Source organism: Giraffa tippelskirchi, chromosome 2 (genome assembly GCF_054371585.1).
Source record: "Giraffa tippelskirchi isolate mGirTip1 chromosome 2, T2T-mGirTip1v1.2.pri, whole genome shotgun sequence".
Taxonomy (NCBI): Eukaryota; Metazoa; Chordata; class Mammalia; order Artiodactyla; family Giraffidae; genus Giraffa; species Giraffa tippelskirchi.
In genome coordinates this window covers 148527501-148546283 of record NC_137276.1, presented here as the reverse complement: position 1 = coordinate 148546283, position 18783 = coordinate 148527501, and the positions used below count along the sequence as shown (strand labels likewise).

At 36.4% G+C, this 18783-nt stretch overlaps 1 protein-coding gene across 14 annotated transcripts in view; it reads left to right on the top strand.

Moving 5' to 3' along the window:
* PEX5L (peroxisomal biogenesis factor 5 like) overlaps nt 1-18783 on the top strand; it is an 817344-nt gene that overhangs the window by 689691 nt on the left and 108870 nt on the right. For 12 of the 14 annotated variants that reach the window (XM_081571067.1, XM_081571063.1, XM_081571058.1 and 9 more), the window contains 2 exons: nt 8969-9080; nt 18143-18337. Coding sequence is in view for 13 of the 14 variants with exons in the window: in XM_081571063.1 (XP_081427189.1) it covers nt 8969-9080; nt 18143-18337 (307 nt within the window). In the remaining variant the exon portion in view is untranslated. Of the gene's footprint in view, nt 1-828; nt 850-8968; nt 9081-18142; nt 18338-18783 lie in introns of those variants that run through there. The other 2 variants (XM_081571064.1, XM_081571068.1) reach the window with 2 other exon arrangements.

Below are 18783 nucleotides of genomic sequence, written 5' to 3'. Positions count from 1 at the left end.
CTTATGTTGTGAGGTTTTTTTTTAGTTTTTGGTTTTTGTTTTGTTTTATCCAAAAGAAGAGATGCTTCTTGCCAATGATACAAGTAATCGTTGGAAAGAAATTTGCTTGATATTTACCAAGGAAGGCCTCCATTCTTTAATTAGTTTACATAGTAAAACATGTACAGTTTTACATTGATTTCCTGCCCTTTGTAGAATCCATGTACAAAATATACAGTCCACAGTTCCTCAGGTAAATGCTATGGGAGGTGAGAACTACTTGGAATTCTCGGCTAATGGTAGAGCCATATTCACTGGTAGATAAGACCTATCCAAACTTGCAGTTGGCCTAATTGTGCTGCAACAAATCATTTCAGGACATCAGAATTTAGGACAGGCTCTAGTGCCCAGTAATCCTTTTCAAATGTCCAAAATTACCTCAATAACCTAAACTAAATTTAATGTAAAATAAGAATTTGGATATTTTTTAATCAGAAAAGAAACTGTGATTATTACCATTTTCTCATATTCAGAATATTTGTGTGTACCAAGTTCCTTCTTTAATCCCTGTCTAATGTTGCATTAACTGTTTTTGAAGTAATAGTTACAATTTTACTGCATGAAGATGATCTAATGCTTTCTTTGATGCATCATATTCTTGTTGCATACTGGCTAATTTATGAATCAGCAAATGAAGAGTTCTGATTCATAAAATGCAATGCACCTATTGTGTTGATAATTTTGTGAAATTAATCCTGTGACAGCTGTGATACAATTATTTCCCAGTCAAATGCGGTTTTATTAGTTGATATACTTTTTCCACCACACACAAGTGGCTTCTTCCCTGCTATGCACCAGTGGCATGCACAAGCCAAAAAGCAGCAGAATGATCTGAAAAAGTGAGTACTTCTCATGGCAACCACAGCATCCAATCTGTGTACCATACCACATTCTTACTCGTTATCTCGTGTGAATGTATTAGTGTCTTGACACATGTCTGTCCCGTGTCTCCTGTAGAACTCCTATGACATAGTGCTACATACTGCGGGACACACCGACTCATCTTCATCACTGGTGCTCATTCACAGATTTCAGAAATGTCAGAAGCTAATTGCTGCTGTCTCAATAATGTCTTCAGGACAATCATAATTGATAAAATACAGAATGAGTCTTTGAAACACTGAGTGCCTAACTAGTTTAGTAACTGTTCATTCCACAGATTGGTAAGTGTAGTTTATATTGAAGCATTTTTGTATTATGTGATTCTTCGGATTACTTTTAGAGAGATTTAGCCAAGCATATTCCAGTCAAGTCATATATAGTACACTGAACAAACTGAACAAAACAGAAGAGTTGGCCAGGTGACCTGAACTCAGAAATTGTCTGACCCCTGAAAATTGCTCTTTTTGTTTCATTTTATTAGTAATTCTTTGCAAACAATATGTCAAGCTCTTCACAGAAGTTTAAGTTCATTCTGTCCTAGACTAACACTTTAAATCAAACAGTATGGAAACAAATGTATATTGATGAGAAGTTTGAAGGAAAAAAATATGTGAACCATCAACTCTTGGAGGAAATAAAGTTCAGGAAATAAAGAGTCATGCTATTCAATACAGTAGCCACTAGCCCACACAAGGTTGTGGATACCCTGAATTGAGATATGCTGTAAGTATAAAATACACACCAGATTTTGAGGATTTAGTCCAAAGAAAAATAATGTAAACTATCATATTAAGGCTTCCCTGATGGCTCAGATGGTAAAGAATCCACTTGCAATACAGGAGACCTGGATTCGATCCCTGAGTTGGGAAGATCCCCTGGAGGAAGGCGTGGCAACCCACTCCATTATTCTTGCCTGGAGAATCCCCATGGACAGAGGTGCCTGGCAGGCTATAGTCCATGGGGTTGCAAAGAGTCAGAGATGACTGAGCAACTAAGCACATCACATGAATAATTTTTACATTGATTACATGCTGACATGGTAATATTTTGGATATACAGGGGTAAATAAAATGTTATTAAAATTATTTCACCTGTTTCTTTTTACTGTTTTTAAATTGGCTACTAGAAAATTTTAAATTACCAGACTCTCATTATATTTCCATTGAACAGTAGTACTCCAGACTGTAATAGAATAAATAAATCCACTTTCAGTCTAGACAGGAAAACTATGTACCAGAAGATTGAGTATATCATAGAAAAATTTTTATTCTTCTTTATGAGAATGAAATGGCTTTAGGGAATATTTTTCTTTCATAACGAACCTTCGAAATTTTCATTTTAACCACCTGCCCTGGTATTGAATACTTTTGTTAGCAAGGTACAGCCAATTCATTTTCTGCTGTGTCTCAAAACTATGTGTTGCAGACCTCTTTGGGTCAAGGGAATTTTTTTTTAACTCAGACTTTGTTTTCCTATCTGTCCCTACTTCAGTACTGATTTAATTTTGTGTCTGACAAAGATAAGAGTAATGTCCTTAATTGGAAAAATACTCACAAGATTGCTAAATACAGCCTTGTTTGGATTTTCTATCACTAACTTGAAACAGTTTAATTATATTCTCTGTCCTGCTTTGATAGTAGTATTACCCAAGTTATAAACAGTAATTGTTCATTTCTCCATGAATAGATTCACATTTTACAAGGCTTTAACTATCCTGGCAGGAAAATATTTATAGTCAATTGGTTGGCATTTAGAGCAAGTCAAAGAGTTGAAAATTATCACATAACTATCCTTTACAGGCAGATTCCACTGGGACCCATTACAGAACAAGAGATGGCGCAGGGCCATTAGTACTATTAGCTCATAAATTAATTCTATCAGGTGGCAGACTTACTGTCACAAAGCCTTCAAAGGCTGAATACTTACGGGGTACATAGTAATGATTTAGTTGTTTTGTCTTTTCAATGGATTGAGTCAATCAATTTAGTTTTAATATGGAGACTATTTTGATGGGCTTTGCACACATTTCTAATCTTGGATAGGACCAATAAAGCCATACACAGTTTAATTACAAAATTATGAACAAAACCTACTTAACAAATGACATGTACTTTTAATCAAGAGAGTACAAATAATAAAGGAATTTTCAAAATGTATAAAAATGTATCTATTGAAAACATATTTGTGTTTTTATTTATATAAAAACAAAGCAATCTTAATTTTTTCTATTATTTAAATAAGGTTAAAAAGACTGGTATATTTTTACAAATTTTTAATCAACATTATAACTATGAGATATTTGTCAACTGTTCTTTATTAGCTTCAATGTTTTAACCTAAAATTATTCTTTAAGTACTAAAATGTTTTTAAAAAACAGAATATTTTACTTTAAAACAAGAGATTAAGATTATCAATCTAAAGTGTAAAATTATAGAAAAATAAATCCTTTACGGATCTTGTTTTGTCACCTAAAATGTATTTGAATTTGGAGTTAATTCTTAGTAATATAAGCTATCACAAACTTTAGCTTTATATTTTTTAATGAAACACCTAAGCAATATGTTATTTAAAGATAAATAAACTTACACTTAAGTCACAAAATAAGCTATCTTTAATGTACTGGAGCTTAAGTAGCAGGCAGTATTTAAAAACAAAATACTCTCCTTAGATCAGATAATTTAATTTTAATTTAATAATTTAATTTTTAACATTTATATTAAGGAAATTCCAGTTGAACTAAGGCAAATGCATTTTTAGACAAAGTTTTAAAACAGACAATAATTCATTAAAGCTGAGTAATATTGTCTGCATTTTGCTCAACACTGAACACAGTATTGCTATAAAATAAGAACCAATTTGGTCCTTAGTGGCTACTATTAGTCACGTCAACTGACTGGTCTGACTGAGTCATAAGTAAGTTGAAGGTATTTGACTGAATATGTCATTTACAACCTATGATTACAAGGAAGGTGTAAAAGTTCAATAGGCTTTTGATTTCTGAGTGACAAGAAGCTCCTACAGGCAAGTTCTCACCTGTCTTCTTACTTCTGTTTCCTTTTGTTTGCATGTCCATTGACCATGTAAGAGTTTTCCCTCAAAATCTCCAAATTTATATCTCTGATTTAAAATCCCTGAGTGAGGTAGTGGTGTTATTTCCTAAAGTGTCACCAGCTTCACATTTGCATTGGTCCATGTCCTGCTTCCAAAGATGCAATGAGGCAGGTCCAAGCCTTTATTTCAGTTTTTCTCATTAAGAATTCACTCTGCATTTTAGAGTTACTGGTAGAAGCCTTGCATTTGGAAATGTTCCTTTAGGTATTTCTAGGTTTCCATGCATTTTAGTGATGTGACTGGAGAAAAATGGACTCATATTTGTGACTTAAAATTTGCTAGGAATTTAGTCAACATTTCTGAGGACTACTGATCTCTCTCTGAGTTGATCAAGCCCAGTACAAAATTGAGAAAGCCCATGCGATCATTCTTTTGTACAAGTCACCATTCAGTTGGACTATATAAAATCAGCCAACATTTATTAAATTTCTAAATGAGACACAAAAATTAATTGGATAAGGTCTCTGCCTTTGAAGAGATTATAGTATAGAGGGAGGAAAACAGATAGAACCAAGGTTATAAAACTAGATAAAGTGTGGGAACATGGAGATGGTGTAAAAATGCACTCACTACTTAGCACTGAAAAAGGTTACCAGACAATGTGTCAATAGAATGGGGTCCTGAAAGAGAAATGAGATTCTATCACCATTAGAAAGGCCTTTGAAGTAATCTAAATGTTGAGAAGAGGACAAAGGATAATAAAGGAAAATTTTAAATGTAAATATGAGACAAAGGTCTTTAGCAACTAATGAAGTGAGTCATTTTAACTCAGTTTTGATCTGATTGAACCCAAATTGAATCACTCCAACTCAGTATTTAAAAAAAAAAAAAAAAAAACTGGAACCCTTTGACTCACCTTTTATTATTTTATAACATCAATATACTCTGTGCCAAAAGGATGAAATGAGGTAAGTTCATGAAGTATTTTCAAACTGAAGGAAGTAATTCTAAGAGAAAGTCAATAACCTATATCCTACCAACAAATAGAGACAGAATAAATGGTATACTATTTGGAAGTAAAGCTTAGGGGAACTATTTGGGGGGTTCAGTTCATTTTACAATATTCGTTTAGGACCTAAAAGGTTAACTTATTTTCAAGTCACCACAGGAAAACCATAAATTTTTTTTGGAAAATCAGGAGAGGGGCATGTGAAAAATCATTCTTATCTATACAAATAAAAATAAAACGGGGCTAAATATGGATAAAATAATGATTTTTAAATTCATCCAACTGAAGATACAGTTCAGATTCGGACTTTTTTAGAGAGATTTTTATATCTTCAGTTTCTGTAAAGTCACTGTCCCATTTGGTAGCCATTGATTGAGCCCCTTTTATATGAAGACATTCTATTCAAAGTTGTGAAGGATATAAATATGAGAGACATAGCCTCTGACCTCAGAGCTTATAAGAAAAGGTGTTTTTCATGATATCTCCTGTTTCATCTTCCATATCTCAGTCAGAACCAAAAAACTTTCAGCTCCCAAATTACCTTTCCATGCGATCTGAAATTGGGCCCTTCATCCTCTTCACCCCTGAGCCCTGCCTCAATCCCTTACTCCAAGCTCAGCATTTCCTGACAGCTAAACTGTGCTCTAGCTTGAAAAGCAGACTCAGAAAGTCATGTGAGGTTTCCTCTTTGATATGTATCTATGGAAGGAAGTCACAGGAAGAGCTCAATTATGAGAATGGGACAGATGTAACAACTCCAGTCCAGGGGTGAAGTATGGTCACAAATAAGACAGTAGGTATGAAAAAGACCTTATAAGGAAAAGCCACACCTTAGTCTTGGGCTGTCTAGGGTCTCTCTGAACAACATTCTCTTTGGTGTTCTTCCTATGCTGAAAAAAATCTGAGTGCTAGAAGTACTTTTTCTAGAAAATAAGCCTGAAGTTTGAGTAAGAAGAGAGATTCAATAAATAAATAAAATACTATTACCTCTGATAAAGCAAATGCCTAAAAGTATAGGTCTTTTGATTAATTGTCCTTTCCTTCATTTTTCCATTTAGATATTTATGTAGAAAGGTCTTACTTTCTAGAATACTTTTATCAAATTTAGACTGTAATTTTTCAGTGTTTACAACTAAAAGTATCTACAGAAATCTAATACCCTGGTCTTCTGAAACTATAGATAACCTAGGTCTATTCCACACATCTACTCACAAAGCTGTGATTTGGAAATAGTCCCTTTATTTACAAAGGAATTTAACTGTATCCAAAGTAAAGAAAAAGTATAAGGAGGGTTTTGTGCAAATACAAACCATATGTATCTTTACATAATAATTGATATTTCTCAAAACCATGACTAAGAGAATAAATTTTCTTAGTTATCTATCAACAAAATCAGACTTCTTCAGAGAAATAATGGCTAACAAAGAGAGTTATGACATCACAATACATATTTATACATATTTTAAAGTCAAAGTTGTATTGAGTTCTTGCACTTTTTCACTTTAACCTGGAGAAGGCAATGGCACCCCACTCCAGTACTCTTGCCTGGAAAATCCCATGGGCGGAAGAGCCTGGTAGGCTGCAGTCCATGGGGTTGCTAAGAGTTGGAAACGACTGAGCAACTTCACTTTCACTTTTCACTTTCATGCATTGGAGAAGGAAATGGCAACCCACTCCACTATTCTTGCCTGGAGAATCCCAGGGACGGAGCCTGGTGGGCTGCCGTCTATGGGGTCACACAGAGTCAGACACAACTGAAACGATTTAGCAGCATAAGACCTAGTGATCAGAATGCACAACATAATAAATGTAAGCCTGTTACAATAAATTCTATGAGTATAGCATGGGGTCATATTTGATGGTGACCTTCATCTTCCATGATGTTTATAGCACAGCAGAACCCAGCTGTCACTTGACAGCCATGAGAATGACGCAGCCTGGAGGTAGGCATTGTTGCCACATCAGAACCACATCACTATGGTGATATCCTACTAGATGGGTTCATTACACTAAGTACATACAGTTAAAAGGGCAAATTCTACCAAGAAATATACATTAATATATGGTTCTTTAAGAAATTGTGTTAACACAGGTTTTACATGAACTACTTATAAATGAAAAACAGATCCTGGAAAACTAATCACACTTTCAGAAGAGCTGGCATAAACCATGGCATTTACAAAAATTCTAATATATTTTATCCTAGAAACATGAAAGACCCATAGTCCCTCAACATTAAAAAAAATTTCATTTAAATAGGATGGGTGATATCTTAGAATGTTCAAATTCAGAAGACAAAATGCAAAGAAGCTCAGGAGTTTTGTTCATGGATTAAAGGACCATTCCCCAGAAAGGTTACTACCAACACATACCTCACATAATTGACAGAAATCTGTAAGTCTTTATACACATCCCCTGGAGAAGGAAATGGCAAGCCACACTAGTATTCTTCCCTGGAGAATCCAATGGACAAGGGAGCCTGATGGGCTAAAGTCCATGGGGTTGCAAAAGAGTTGGACGTGACTAAGTGACTAACCCATCACATACACAGTAATATTAAAACTTTTAATAATTAAAAATTTTTCTATCTTTGTAACTTTAACACCAAAAGAAAATGAGCATTCTTAATGCTTAGCTCTGGATAAAATGTACAAATTAATATGTATGAAAATTAAATTGCCAACACTATGTCAAAATTTAGACTGTAGTGAAGATCTGAGATTTATCTATGCTAATAGCATGAATGTGTAAAATTACTAAAGGTGCCTCTTGGTTTTCAGTCCCCAAATAATCACTAAATGTTTCCATATTCCTCCTTCACCAATGATAGAATTGCATTTTTCTTCCCATATTTACCATTATTTAAGTCTCTTGTCATTGTCCATAAGCTCTAAGCTATAATACCACTAACACTGCCAGAGAAATAATGAAGTGAAAGTGAGTCATCGAACATATTTTGATTTGGCAATACTTCAAAACAGTACATTTGTTATTTTATGTGTCTCCTAAAATACAGCCTTGCAAATAAGGATTTCAAAAATCTAGAGATTTTTTGGCACATCTTTTTCTTATAACAAGTAGAAAACTAGATGGCTATGCCCATTTTCAGAAAGGCCAAGATAGAAACTCCCAGAAAACTAGGACAGTTCATTTAGGGGCTAACCACTTATGTATCTTACATGTAATTTTTCCCTTAACCATAGAAACAGAACTTAAGAATGTCTGGATTCAAAGAAGTGCAGAATAATTGGAAGTAAATAGTTGGCTGCCACTCATAATGAGACCTAATAAATACCAAACTGAAAGATTTCTTAAATTAGAGAATAAGCCAATTGAATTGAATTGACAGAAATCTACTTTACATCCAGATTTTCACAAATATATATATATTTGATATATATATATCAAGTTAACATAGCAATATTTTCTACTCTCTCAAAATATTTGCATAAAAGAATTCCAAGGAAATGTAAGGGAGGTTGTGTACCTTTAGTGATTTGAGCTTTTTAAGAGAGGGAGAAAAAGAGCATTTATTCCATACACGCAGATCTCTGTGCGTGTGTGTGCGCACTCTTACAGCACTGACGGACCAGTCCTAACCACAATGTGTCACCTCAAGGTCTGAAGCTACTGTTCCAGGTCTCAGTAAGAGCTTTTTGGCCAAGTGAAAAGTGAGACTGGCCCTCAGGAACTATGATTCCATAGGTGTCATATTCTACATAGTGAAATTAGAGAATAATTCTAAAACCATTCTAAAAAAAAGTTTGAGCTTTAAAAATTAAAGTTGGCTGCATCAAAAATATGACAGTGCTAAAAGGCTTATTCCCCATTCCTTGATTTTGTTTTCCTTTCTTGCCCCTACCCATTATTTATTGATTGATTTTTTGGTAGGCTTGCTATTCCTATTTTGTTGCAAGGCTGCATTTTAATTCATCTGATTCTGGACTTTGACAAAGCCCTTTGACATCTGTGTTCATTTGTTCTCAGCTGGTGAATGAACAGCAAGAAAGCAGACCCCTCCTGAGTCCCTCCATCGATGACTTTCTCTGTGAAACCAAATCGGAGGCAATAGCAAGGCCAGTAACGTCCAACACAGCCGGTAATTCTTTCACTTTTAACTTATCCTCAAGTAGTTAATTTTCACAGTGGAAAAATGCACATTTCTTTCCACAATACATTTTAAGTGGAGAATAATGTTTGCAACCAAATGAAACTTTATTTCAACTTAAGCCAGTTAATCACTTTTGTTTATATAAGAAACTCCAATGGATATTATCCAACCAATTTTGCTGAACATTAGAGTGCCACTGTTAGCAATGAATCATTTTTCAGTGCCAATTTTCATATTTACATTGTTGCATCTCAAGTCACATCATATAGGAAATCTTTAAAACAAAAGTTTTTCTTTCAGAGTAAGGTTTTTTCAAGTTCTGGATGGAAATATTTTGTATGAGAAAGTCTAGTAAAATAAAAATATAGGCAGCCCTTTCAAGTGGATTGAAATGACAATTAAAATGTCCTAGAGACCTGGTATATTATTGAGACAATTTCATTTGTTGTCATATAAATGGGTTACTTGTAAGAAGTAACCAAGAATTAACCTTCTTACACGAATTTATTTGAACATTGTTCTGGAATTAAATGTATTCAAACTGAACTATCTGTATAGGCACTAATGAGTAGTCATCCAATGAGTGAACACAGGATACCAGTGTATCAATCCCACCTTCTCCAGCATCCTCTGCACTCAACAATTCTCACTGATGCGAAAACTAAGTCACCTAAGTTCTGCTGACTTTGAGGCCACAACAAATTTGACTCAAAAACTGCTTTTCACCTTCTGGTTCAGTGGCAACCTTTCTGCATTGATTTCATTCAATCATCATTCACATTCAAAGACATGTTGTTCAAATAAGGATGAAAGAATGACGTCCAGAATCAAAGAAGAAAGGTTATGTTGGATTGCGGGAGAGAATTTAACGGGGAAAGGAGAGGATAATTCCAGACTGTCTTGTTTAAAGTTTCATTTCTCCGTCATGTCCTCAGCTGGCTGCTTCCTGGCATAGTTTTATTATACTTTTAAGTAAGTGAGGAAAAATCACAGATGAAGGAAATTGTGGTTTTTAAGAAATGCTAAAAATTACAACAATAAGAGTAACTAAAACAAGACAGCGGAACTTTATGTAGGAGTGTAGCCTACAGTCTCTGGAGTTAAACTTCGTGATTTCCACCCGAGCTCTGCCACTTAGCAGCTCTCTGTCCTTGGGCAAGTTGCATAACTAAGTCTGTTTCCTCATCTGTCTAATAATAGTAAGATCTATATCTCATAGGTTACTTGGAAAGATTAAATGAAGCAAACTATGCAAGTGCTAACACCATGTAAGCTCTAACAGATGTTACCATCACTGTGAGATATCGGGTGAAAACAGTACACCAACACTTCCCTTTACAAATGCAGTAACTTTCTTTATATCACACCAAAGCAATCATTTTCTAAGTTCAACTATGACTTTGAGTAGTCAAGCAAATAAAATTGTACTTGGTACATTTTAGGCAGGACAAGTTCAGATCATATCAGACCAGCCTAATCCTCCTTATCTATTAAACTGGAGCTCACCGCCCCAAAACTGAGCTAGCTCCCAGAAAATACAGAGGAGCCTGTGTTTCTAATTGCAATAAAATCCATGAGAATGGATACACTGAGAAATTCCTGCTGTTCTAGGAAAAAGCTACAAAGCATAATTCTCAGATCTTGATTCCAGTACCCTCTGCATCTCCCCATGATGAAAGAGCTAAGTCGCAAAGAAAGGACTCACCAGAGAGCAACATCATTTCCAACTCAAAAGCTGCCTTTCACCTTGATTTTTCTGACATATAACAGAGAGACCTGTGAGATACTGGAGGAAAAAAATCAAAAGCATGTGTAACTTCTTGCGACCCCAGTACCAATAGTATCAGTTTTCTAGGACTGCAATGACAAAATACCACAAAATAACTGGATTAAACAACAGAGATTTGTTGTCTCACAATTCTAGTGGAAGTGTCAGCAAGACCATGCTCCCTCTAAAGGTACTTGGGAAGGATCTGCTGTAGGCCTCTCTCCTGGCTTCTGGTAGCTCTTCAGCTTGTGGCAGCATAATTCTAATCTTCACATGACATGTGTGCATGTCCCCACAGTATGCATGTCAGGTCTCTGTGTCCAAATTTCCTCTCTTTATTAGTGAAAGTCACTCAGTCATGTCCAACTCTTTGCAACCCTATGGACTTTACAGTCCATGGAATTCTCCAGGCCAGAATACTGGAGTGGGTAGCCGTTGCCTTCTCCAGCAGATCTTCCCAACCCAGGAATTAAACCAGGGTCTCTGGCATTGCAGGCAGATTGTTTACCAGCTGAGCTATCAGGGAAGCCCTCTCTTTATTAGGGACCCAGCCTCCTCCAATCTGACTCAACTAATTATACCTCCAATGGCCTTCTTTCCAAATAAAGTTGCATTCTGAGGTACTGGGGGTGAAAACTTCAACATATGAGTTGTGGGGGGACACAATTCAATCTATAATACCCTCCAAAGTAAGAGGTTCAGAAATGTATGTTGAGACTGTAGGTTTTTCATTTCTCAGCCTTAGCACTCAGTGCATATGGGTCACACAGATTTTTATTCTTAAGGAAGACTCTCATTTGAGAGTATGTTTTTTAATCTTAAAAATACATGTCAAGGCAGAAACCCTATATTTTTGTCAGTCCCTAAGGATTAGAGTTCTTTTTTAAATTATTACAAACCCACAGTTTATATCTCAATATGCAACACAATTCACATTATTATACATTTTTTAAAAAGGAAAAGTTTTAGCATACAAACACCTTGGAAAGAATTCTAATGTGGTATGATAATTTTATAGCTAAAGTTTCTGGGAAAAAGGTACAATTATCATTTTCTGTCCAAATTTTTAATAAATAGTCATTTTAAATGGAACATCATCATTTTATAGAATAGTATGAAATTACATTTCAAAATCAGGACAGATAGTGAACATTGTCTATCACATCCCAAACATTATGTATATATTTACATTTAACGAATGGATAGTAAACAATCTTGGAGTAAAATATGGGGGAAACCTGCTGCAAGTTGTACTAAGTCAATCAAATAGAAATTTGAAGAACTGTATTAAGAAGAATTGTATTAAGATGAGAGGTTTTATACTTGGCATTTTCTTCCAGTGAAAAAATAAATCCAGTGTACCGCCATCTTGACAACTCCTTAAATATATAAGGAATATAGTTCTTATATAAAATAACACAGAGTAAACAATATAAGAATTACCTCTTCTAAAGGTCAGTCAAATGACAGGTTTTTTTCTCTCTGACCCTAAAAGGACATATCAATCTTCTACCTCATGAAAGTGATAAATAATAATTTTGTTCCTATGTATTTCATTTTTGATTTTACTTTCTGATTGTTTTTATATTAGGATTAACTTCTGTCATCCAATGATGATAACTTCAAGTTGATCAAATAAGGACATTTTCCATTCCATTTGGGAGCCAGTAACTTCCTAAATTGTCTTTTACTCATTTGTAATCTAGATAGACAGCTAATTCCTTGACCCTCTCAAACTATATCCTTAAATGATAGGTTCAGTTCAGTTCAGTTCAGTCGCTCAGTCATGTCTGACTCTCTGTGACCCCATGGACTGCAGCACACCAGGCTTCCCTGTCCATCACTAGCTCCTGGAGCCTACTCAAACTCATGTCCATTGCATCGGTGATGCCATCCAACCATCTCATCCTCTGTCATCCCCTTCTCCTCCCACCTTCAATCTTTCCTAGCATCAGAGTCTTTTAAAATGAGTCAGTTCTTCGCATCAGGTGGCCAAAGTATTGGAGTTTCAGCTTCAGCATCAGTCCTTCCAATGAATATTCAGGCCTGATTTCCTGTAGGATTGACTGGTTGGATCTCCTTGCAGTCCAAGGGACTCTCAAGAGTTTTCTCCAACACCACAGTTCAAAAGCATCAATTCTTTGGGGCTCAGCTTTCTTTATAATCCAACTCCCACATCCATACATGACTACTGGAAAAACCATAGCTTTGACTATATGGACCTTTGTTGGTAAAGTAATGTCTCTGCTTTTTAATATGCTGTCTAGGTTGGTCATAGCTTTTCTACCAAGGAGCAAGCATCTTTTAATTTCACGGTGGCAGTCACCATCTGCAGTGATTTTGGAGTCCAAGAAAATAAAGTCTCTGTTCCATTGTTTCCCCATCTATTTGCCATGAAGTGATGGGACCAGATGCCATGATCTTAGTTTTCTGAATGTTAAGTTTTAAGCCAACTTGGGGGCTTCCCTTGTGGCTCAGCTGGTAAATGGTAGATAGGCCATGATTACTAATATTCTTGATTTTTAGATGGCAAATAAATACATATTATACACTGATGCATATATCAAATGCTCTGAAAGTGACTATAAAACAGATATTTTTAAGATAATAATTATATTCTAGGACAAGGAATTACTATAAAACTTGCAAATAATTTCTTATCCTATAATCTCCCAAAAAATCTGATATATGTCAAAGTACAGGAAAAGCTCTTTTGCAAAGAGCAAGAAGAACAGGGGGTCCTTTGTTTGCATTTATCAGTCTACATAGCCTGAAAAAATTATCTATAATCTTGAGCTATTATATGGACAGTTACTATAGAAGAAATATTTTTCACAGTTTAAAAACTAATATTACTCCTTGGTAAGGGACCTGTATATCTATCAAAGAGTAGATCACTATATATACAGGAGAAAATACCCTTAACAAAGTTCACAATGCCATCACAGCCACCTAATTAAATATCTTAATTGCAAAATTAGTGTAATTTTTCCAAATACACTTCTTTAAACTATTTATTTAATTTGGCTGCACTGGGTCTTATTTGCAGCATGCAGGATCTAGCTCCCCACACCCCTTGCATTAGGAGCACAGAGTCTTAACCACTGGACTACCAGGGAAGTCTCCCAAATACACTTATATAAAGCCCAAATAGCCATGAACCCAATGGCATGCCTCTTTACAGAACTTAGAAATTTGGGAAGTAGTTTTCTATGGGGTCGCACAGACTCGGACACGACTGAAGCGACTTAGCAGCAGCAGCAGCAGCAGCAGCAGCAGCTTTAATTATGTATTCCAATAAAAAAGCAAATTGGTTGATTATTTAAGTCCAGTTTATCTATTTGACATCACTAGCAAAATCCTTCCTAAAGGAGTTTGCTTTGTCAGCATTATATTAAGTAACCCCATGTTTTCTAAAATGCCAGAGTAACTTACAGATCAGAACAGAAAACCCTTCAGCTCCTTGTGGCACATTCTGTGACTGCCCCAATCAAGGCTGTCCACAGTCTGTCCTCTCTGACCACTCCCTGTAGGTTTATCCTTTAGAGAAAGTCACTAAAAATCTAGGCTCATTATACAGTAGTGGTGTTAATACCCTTGGACTTCCCATTAAAGTATCAAATCAGTGCTTCATAATAGGTGCTATTTTGCCCAAACTGTTCTAAGCAGCCTCACCTCCCAGGGCCCAAGTAATCTTGTATTCATAAACATCTTCAATGCCCTGCGGGAGCCTTCCAGTTCAATAGGTTGTGATTTTCAATCAAGTGTCCTTGAGATAGATGGAAACAAAACTTTATAATATATTACGTCTTCTAACTTCAGGAAATTCCACCCAATGGCATTAAGTTATCCAACAAAAAAGTTTTTGAGATTGCCAACTATTTATGCCCTCAGACTACCCAAACTGGCAAATAATTGGTAGCTAAATAAAAACTAATCAAAGCCACATCAATGGAGTCAGCACATTGCCTCCAAGTTCACATAAAGTCTAGAGAGTAGTGAAGAGCATGGGCTTGGGGATGATGGAACTGTGTTTGAATCCTGTATGGACAATGATCTACCAGCTGTATTAGTTTCCTATTGTTGCTGTAACAAATTGCTACAAATTCAGTGGCTTAAAACAATACGAATTTATTATCCTGTAATTCTGGACATCAGCTATACTAAAATCAAGGTATCAGGAGGCCTCTATTCTTTCTGGAGGCTCTAAAGGAGAATTCATTCCCTTGCCTTTTCCAGCTTCTAGATGGTACCTCGAATTCCTTGGCCTGTGGCCCCATATTCCATCTCCAAAGCCAACAGCATAGCATCTTCAAGTCACTTTTTGTTTCCTTCTCTCTCCACTCCCCCACCGCCACCATCTCTTAGTCTCCATCTCTCTCCCTCTCTCCCCTCTCTCTCCTTCTATCTCTCACTCTCTCTGCCTGTCTCTCACTCTCTCCCTCTTTCTCTCCCCCCCCATCTCTCGCACTCTCTCTCTCTCTCTCCCCTATCTCTCACTCTCTGTCCATCATTCTCTCTCCCCATCTCTCACTCTCTCTCTCCTGCCTCTCTCTCTCACACACAATTTCACTTTCACTATATATCAGGTGGTTATTTTAATTTAAACACAAATTCTGGAACACAAACCTTCATGTGCCTAAGAGAATCTTTAAAATCAGATTGAGAAAATCAGTAGAGCAGACACCCCCTTCCACGCCAAGGTATGCTATCTGTGAAGCCCATATGGAACAATGACATCTGACACCCTTTATTTTTGTCGTAACTAAAGTGCACACCACACACATACACACACATACTCACATACTCACATGCTAAAATGAGATTTGTCTTTCTTCAGAAAGTGAAAGGCTGCACACATCCTTCTATGGTTTTGAAATTGTGTTCCTCAGGGACTCTCTCAGCTTCAAGCTTGCCATTCAACCTCCAAGGCACCCCCTTCATCAACTGAGGAACAAATAAGGCCTTTTGTGTGTGCCTAGCAGTTGTTTCACATTTGCTGGGAAAAGAACAAAGAAACAGAGACCTCAGAACAAACACAGGAAGTGCTGAGGACAGCTTGGAGGGGAAAAGAACCTTACTGAGCCAAGTTTGAATTCGCAATTCAGTCTTTGAGTAATTCATTTATTCTGAATGGTGAGAAACAGATATAGAGTTAAATTAATACTCATCAGTTATTATTCTGTAACAAATGTACTTCCTATCTGCAAGCAGACAAGTCCTATATAATTTTCTTCTAAAAGAAGTGTAGGAGAAAGTGACTAATTCTTGTTTGTGCAATTAGTAAAAAGGCATATATGGCATTTCAGAGACTGTTAATCACTTCCTTCCTTCTGTTATAAGGAAATCACAGTGGGCCTAGAATCCTCGCCAACATTAACAGTGGCCTAGAATTTTCTATTTAAACATTCAAAAGATATGAAATGTGTGGCATCCGAGCCTACCCTGGCTGCTTGCCGTGCTTAACTTTCAGACACCGAGCCAGTCAGAACACTCCTCCATGGCTCAGAGCATCTTACTCTGGAAAGTGACTCGTATCTCAGGAAGACTGGGACAAGATAAGCTCACATGAGATGACACTTTCAGGCCATTTTATGATAAATTTACTTCATAGCATCTTCTGTAGAGCCACTAGCCTGTCTCATCTGCCATTTTATTCCCAGGGGTGTTTTCCTGTTTCTGTCAGTGTATGGATATGATTCTTGCCTAAAACAGAGGGGAGTGGGGGAAACAGGAGATAAAGGAAAAGGAAAGAAAAGCATCACAAATGGGCCACCAAAGAATGGAAATAATATTTATTAAATACCTGCAGTATGCTGGGCACTTTACACACTTGATTTATAAATTAGATAATTTAATCTTCATATCATATCTAATGCAGAAACTTAATTCTGCATTTTTTAAGTGAGGACATTGAAACTCAGAGATGTCAATAACTTACTCTAAGTCACACAGCTAGGCAGTGGCAGAGTCAGGTCTTTCCACTTCACCATTAACACCCAACCATTGTGATTTATACTTGAAATCAGAAAGCAAGATTATAGAAAGTTTTACATCCTATCCTAAGGATCCCATAGGATGGCTAGCTCATGAGAACACTTCAGTACTAAAGAAATCCTGGTTGTGAACTAAATTAATCCCTGACCCTGCACTGAATGCAAGGGGGAAATAGATGGAAGAGTGTTGAGATGTCAACAAAGATCCATTTCCTACCAAGAGGAAAAGCCAAGAGATCAAAGAGGAGAAGAAGGAGCTGTGCAGAGGTTGTTGTAGACAGTGCTGGAAAGAGTTAGCATAAGAAGTGTCCCTGGCACTTTGGTGGTTTTTCTAAGCTAGCCAGTAAAGAGATCCCAGGTCAGGAAGCCATCAGGCCAGTTCAGAAGCCAGTCTCTGGGATGCTGGGGCTAAAAGAGAAGTAGAGCTGGAGGAACCTTTTCTAATAGGAATTTTCCATTTCTCACAATGAGCTAGACAAACAGCAGTTACTTGCACTTAAGAGAAAAAATGAAAAGTTACATAGCTTGCCTTTTTAATTCTCATTTGCCTAGTTTGCATTTGAATAAATTATTATTTCTGCCTTCATTAGAGTATTTAACACAATGTAATCAACCTGCTGGGAAGTAAAAGTGTAACCATTTTATGGTTTGTTACATTGAAATTTAAATTTGCATATTAAGCAGCAAAGGTATTAACATGTGTACCTATTCATCAACTATGGACTATAAAATACCTCTCTAGTGTCAGCCCAAACATCAGGACGTTTCTGATTAAACTGCTTAATTAAATAAAAGATGATTAACAACATTCATTTATACCCTAGATACTTTAGTAGTTTGAAATTAAAACACAAAGACATTTAGAAACTTTACCAAATCTTCATCACTGTTTTGCAAGCATCTCTCTGAATATGATACATTGACTCTACGCTGGGAAAAAACTTCACTCTAAAATATACCTCTTTATAAATAAAGCAAAGCAATCAAGTAAATAGTATCTGAACTCAGATTCAATTTTATCATTTTAATTCCATTCAAACCTTCATCACTAGTGCGACTGGTCTTATTCTGCAGATTTCTACCATGCTAAATAAAGGAGAACATGCAGCAAGCTTCCCAGTCTAAATGCAAACTGTCTTGATAAATCAATGGTGAGCTAACTTAATTTGGTGCTTCTAACCTATACTGCAAACACAAAATCCTTCCTCTCCCAACTGAAGCTTATTTTTAAAAAAGAATTTCAGAGCAATGAGTGAGCTTATCTTAATGTCTTCTCTCTCTTACAGTATTGACTACAGGCTTAGATCTCCTTGACTTGAGTGAACCCGTCTCTCAAACCCAAACCAAAGCCAAGAAGTTGGAGGCCTCATCAAAAACCTCATCCCTCAAGAAAAAGGCTGATGGGTCTGACCTCATCAGTGCAGATGCTGAGCAGAGAGGCCAAGCTCTCCGAGGCTCAGAGACAGCATCCTTAGACTTAAGTAAGGCAATAGCTGTGTTTGCTGCCTTGATACAAGGCCATTCTACAGATGACATGAAAACCGCGGGCAAAGCAGTAGAAAAGTTGATGTCTATGTAGGAAACTGGCCAGGACACACTTATTTGTGCTTAGATTAAATAGCAGTTGGGGAGCTCAACTTTGTGGAACTGGTATGGATTTATATGTTTACTTATACAACCCATGGGTATCAAGTTTTTGACAGATGGCAGACACCATACTAGGCACTGGAGTTACAATGAAAATAAAATACAAATCTTGCTCTCCAGGACCATTCAGTCTATAGAGGAAGAGAGTCTAGAAAGAGAAAACTCTAACCCAAGGTCTAGGAACAGCCAGATGGAATAGTAACATGTAACATGCAAGGAAATATTGCAATACAATAATGTTAGCTACCATTTATCGGTGCCTTACAATGTCCAGGACTGT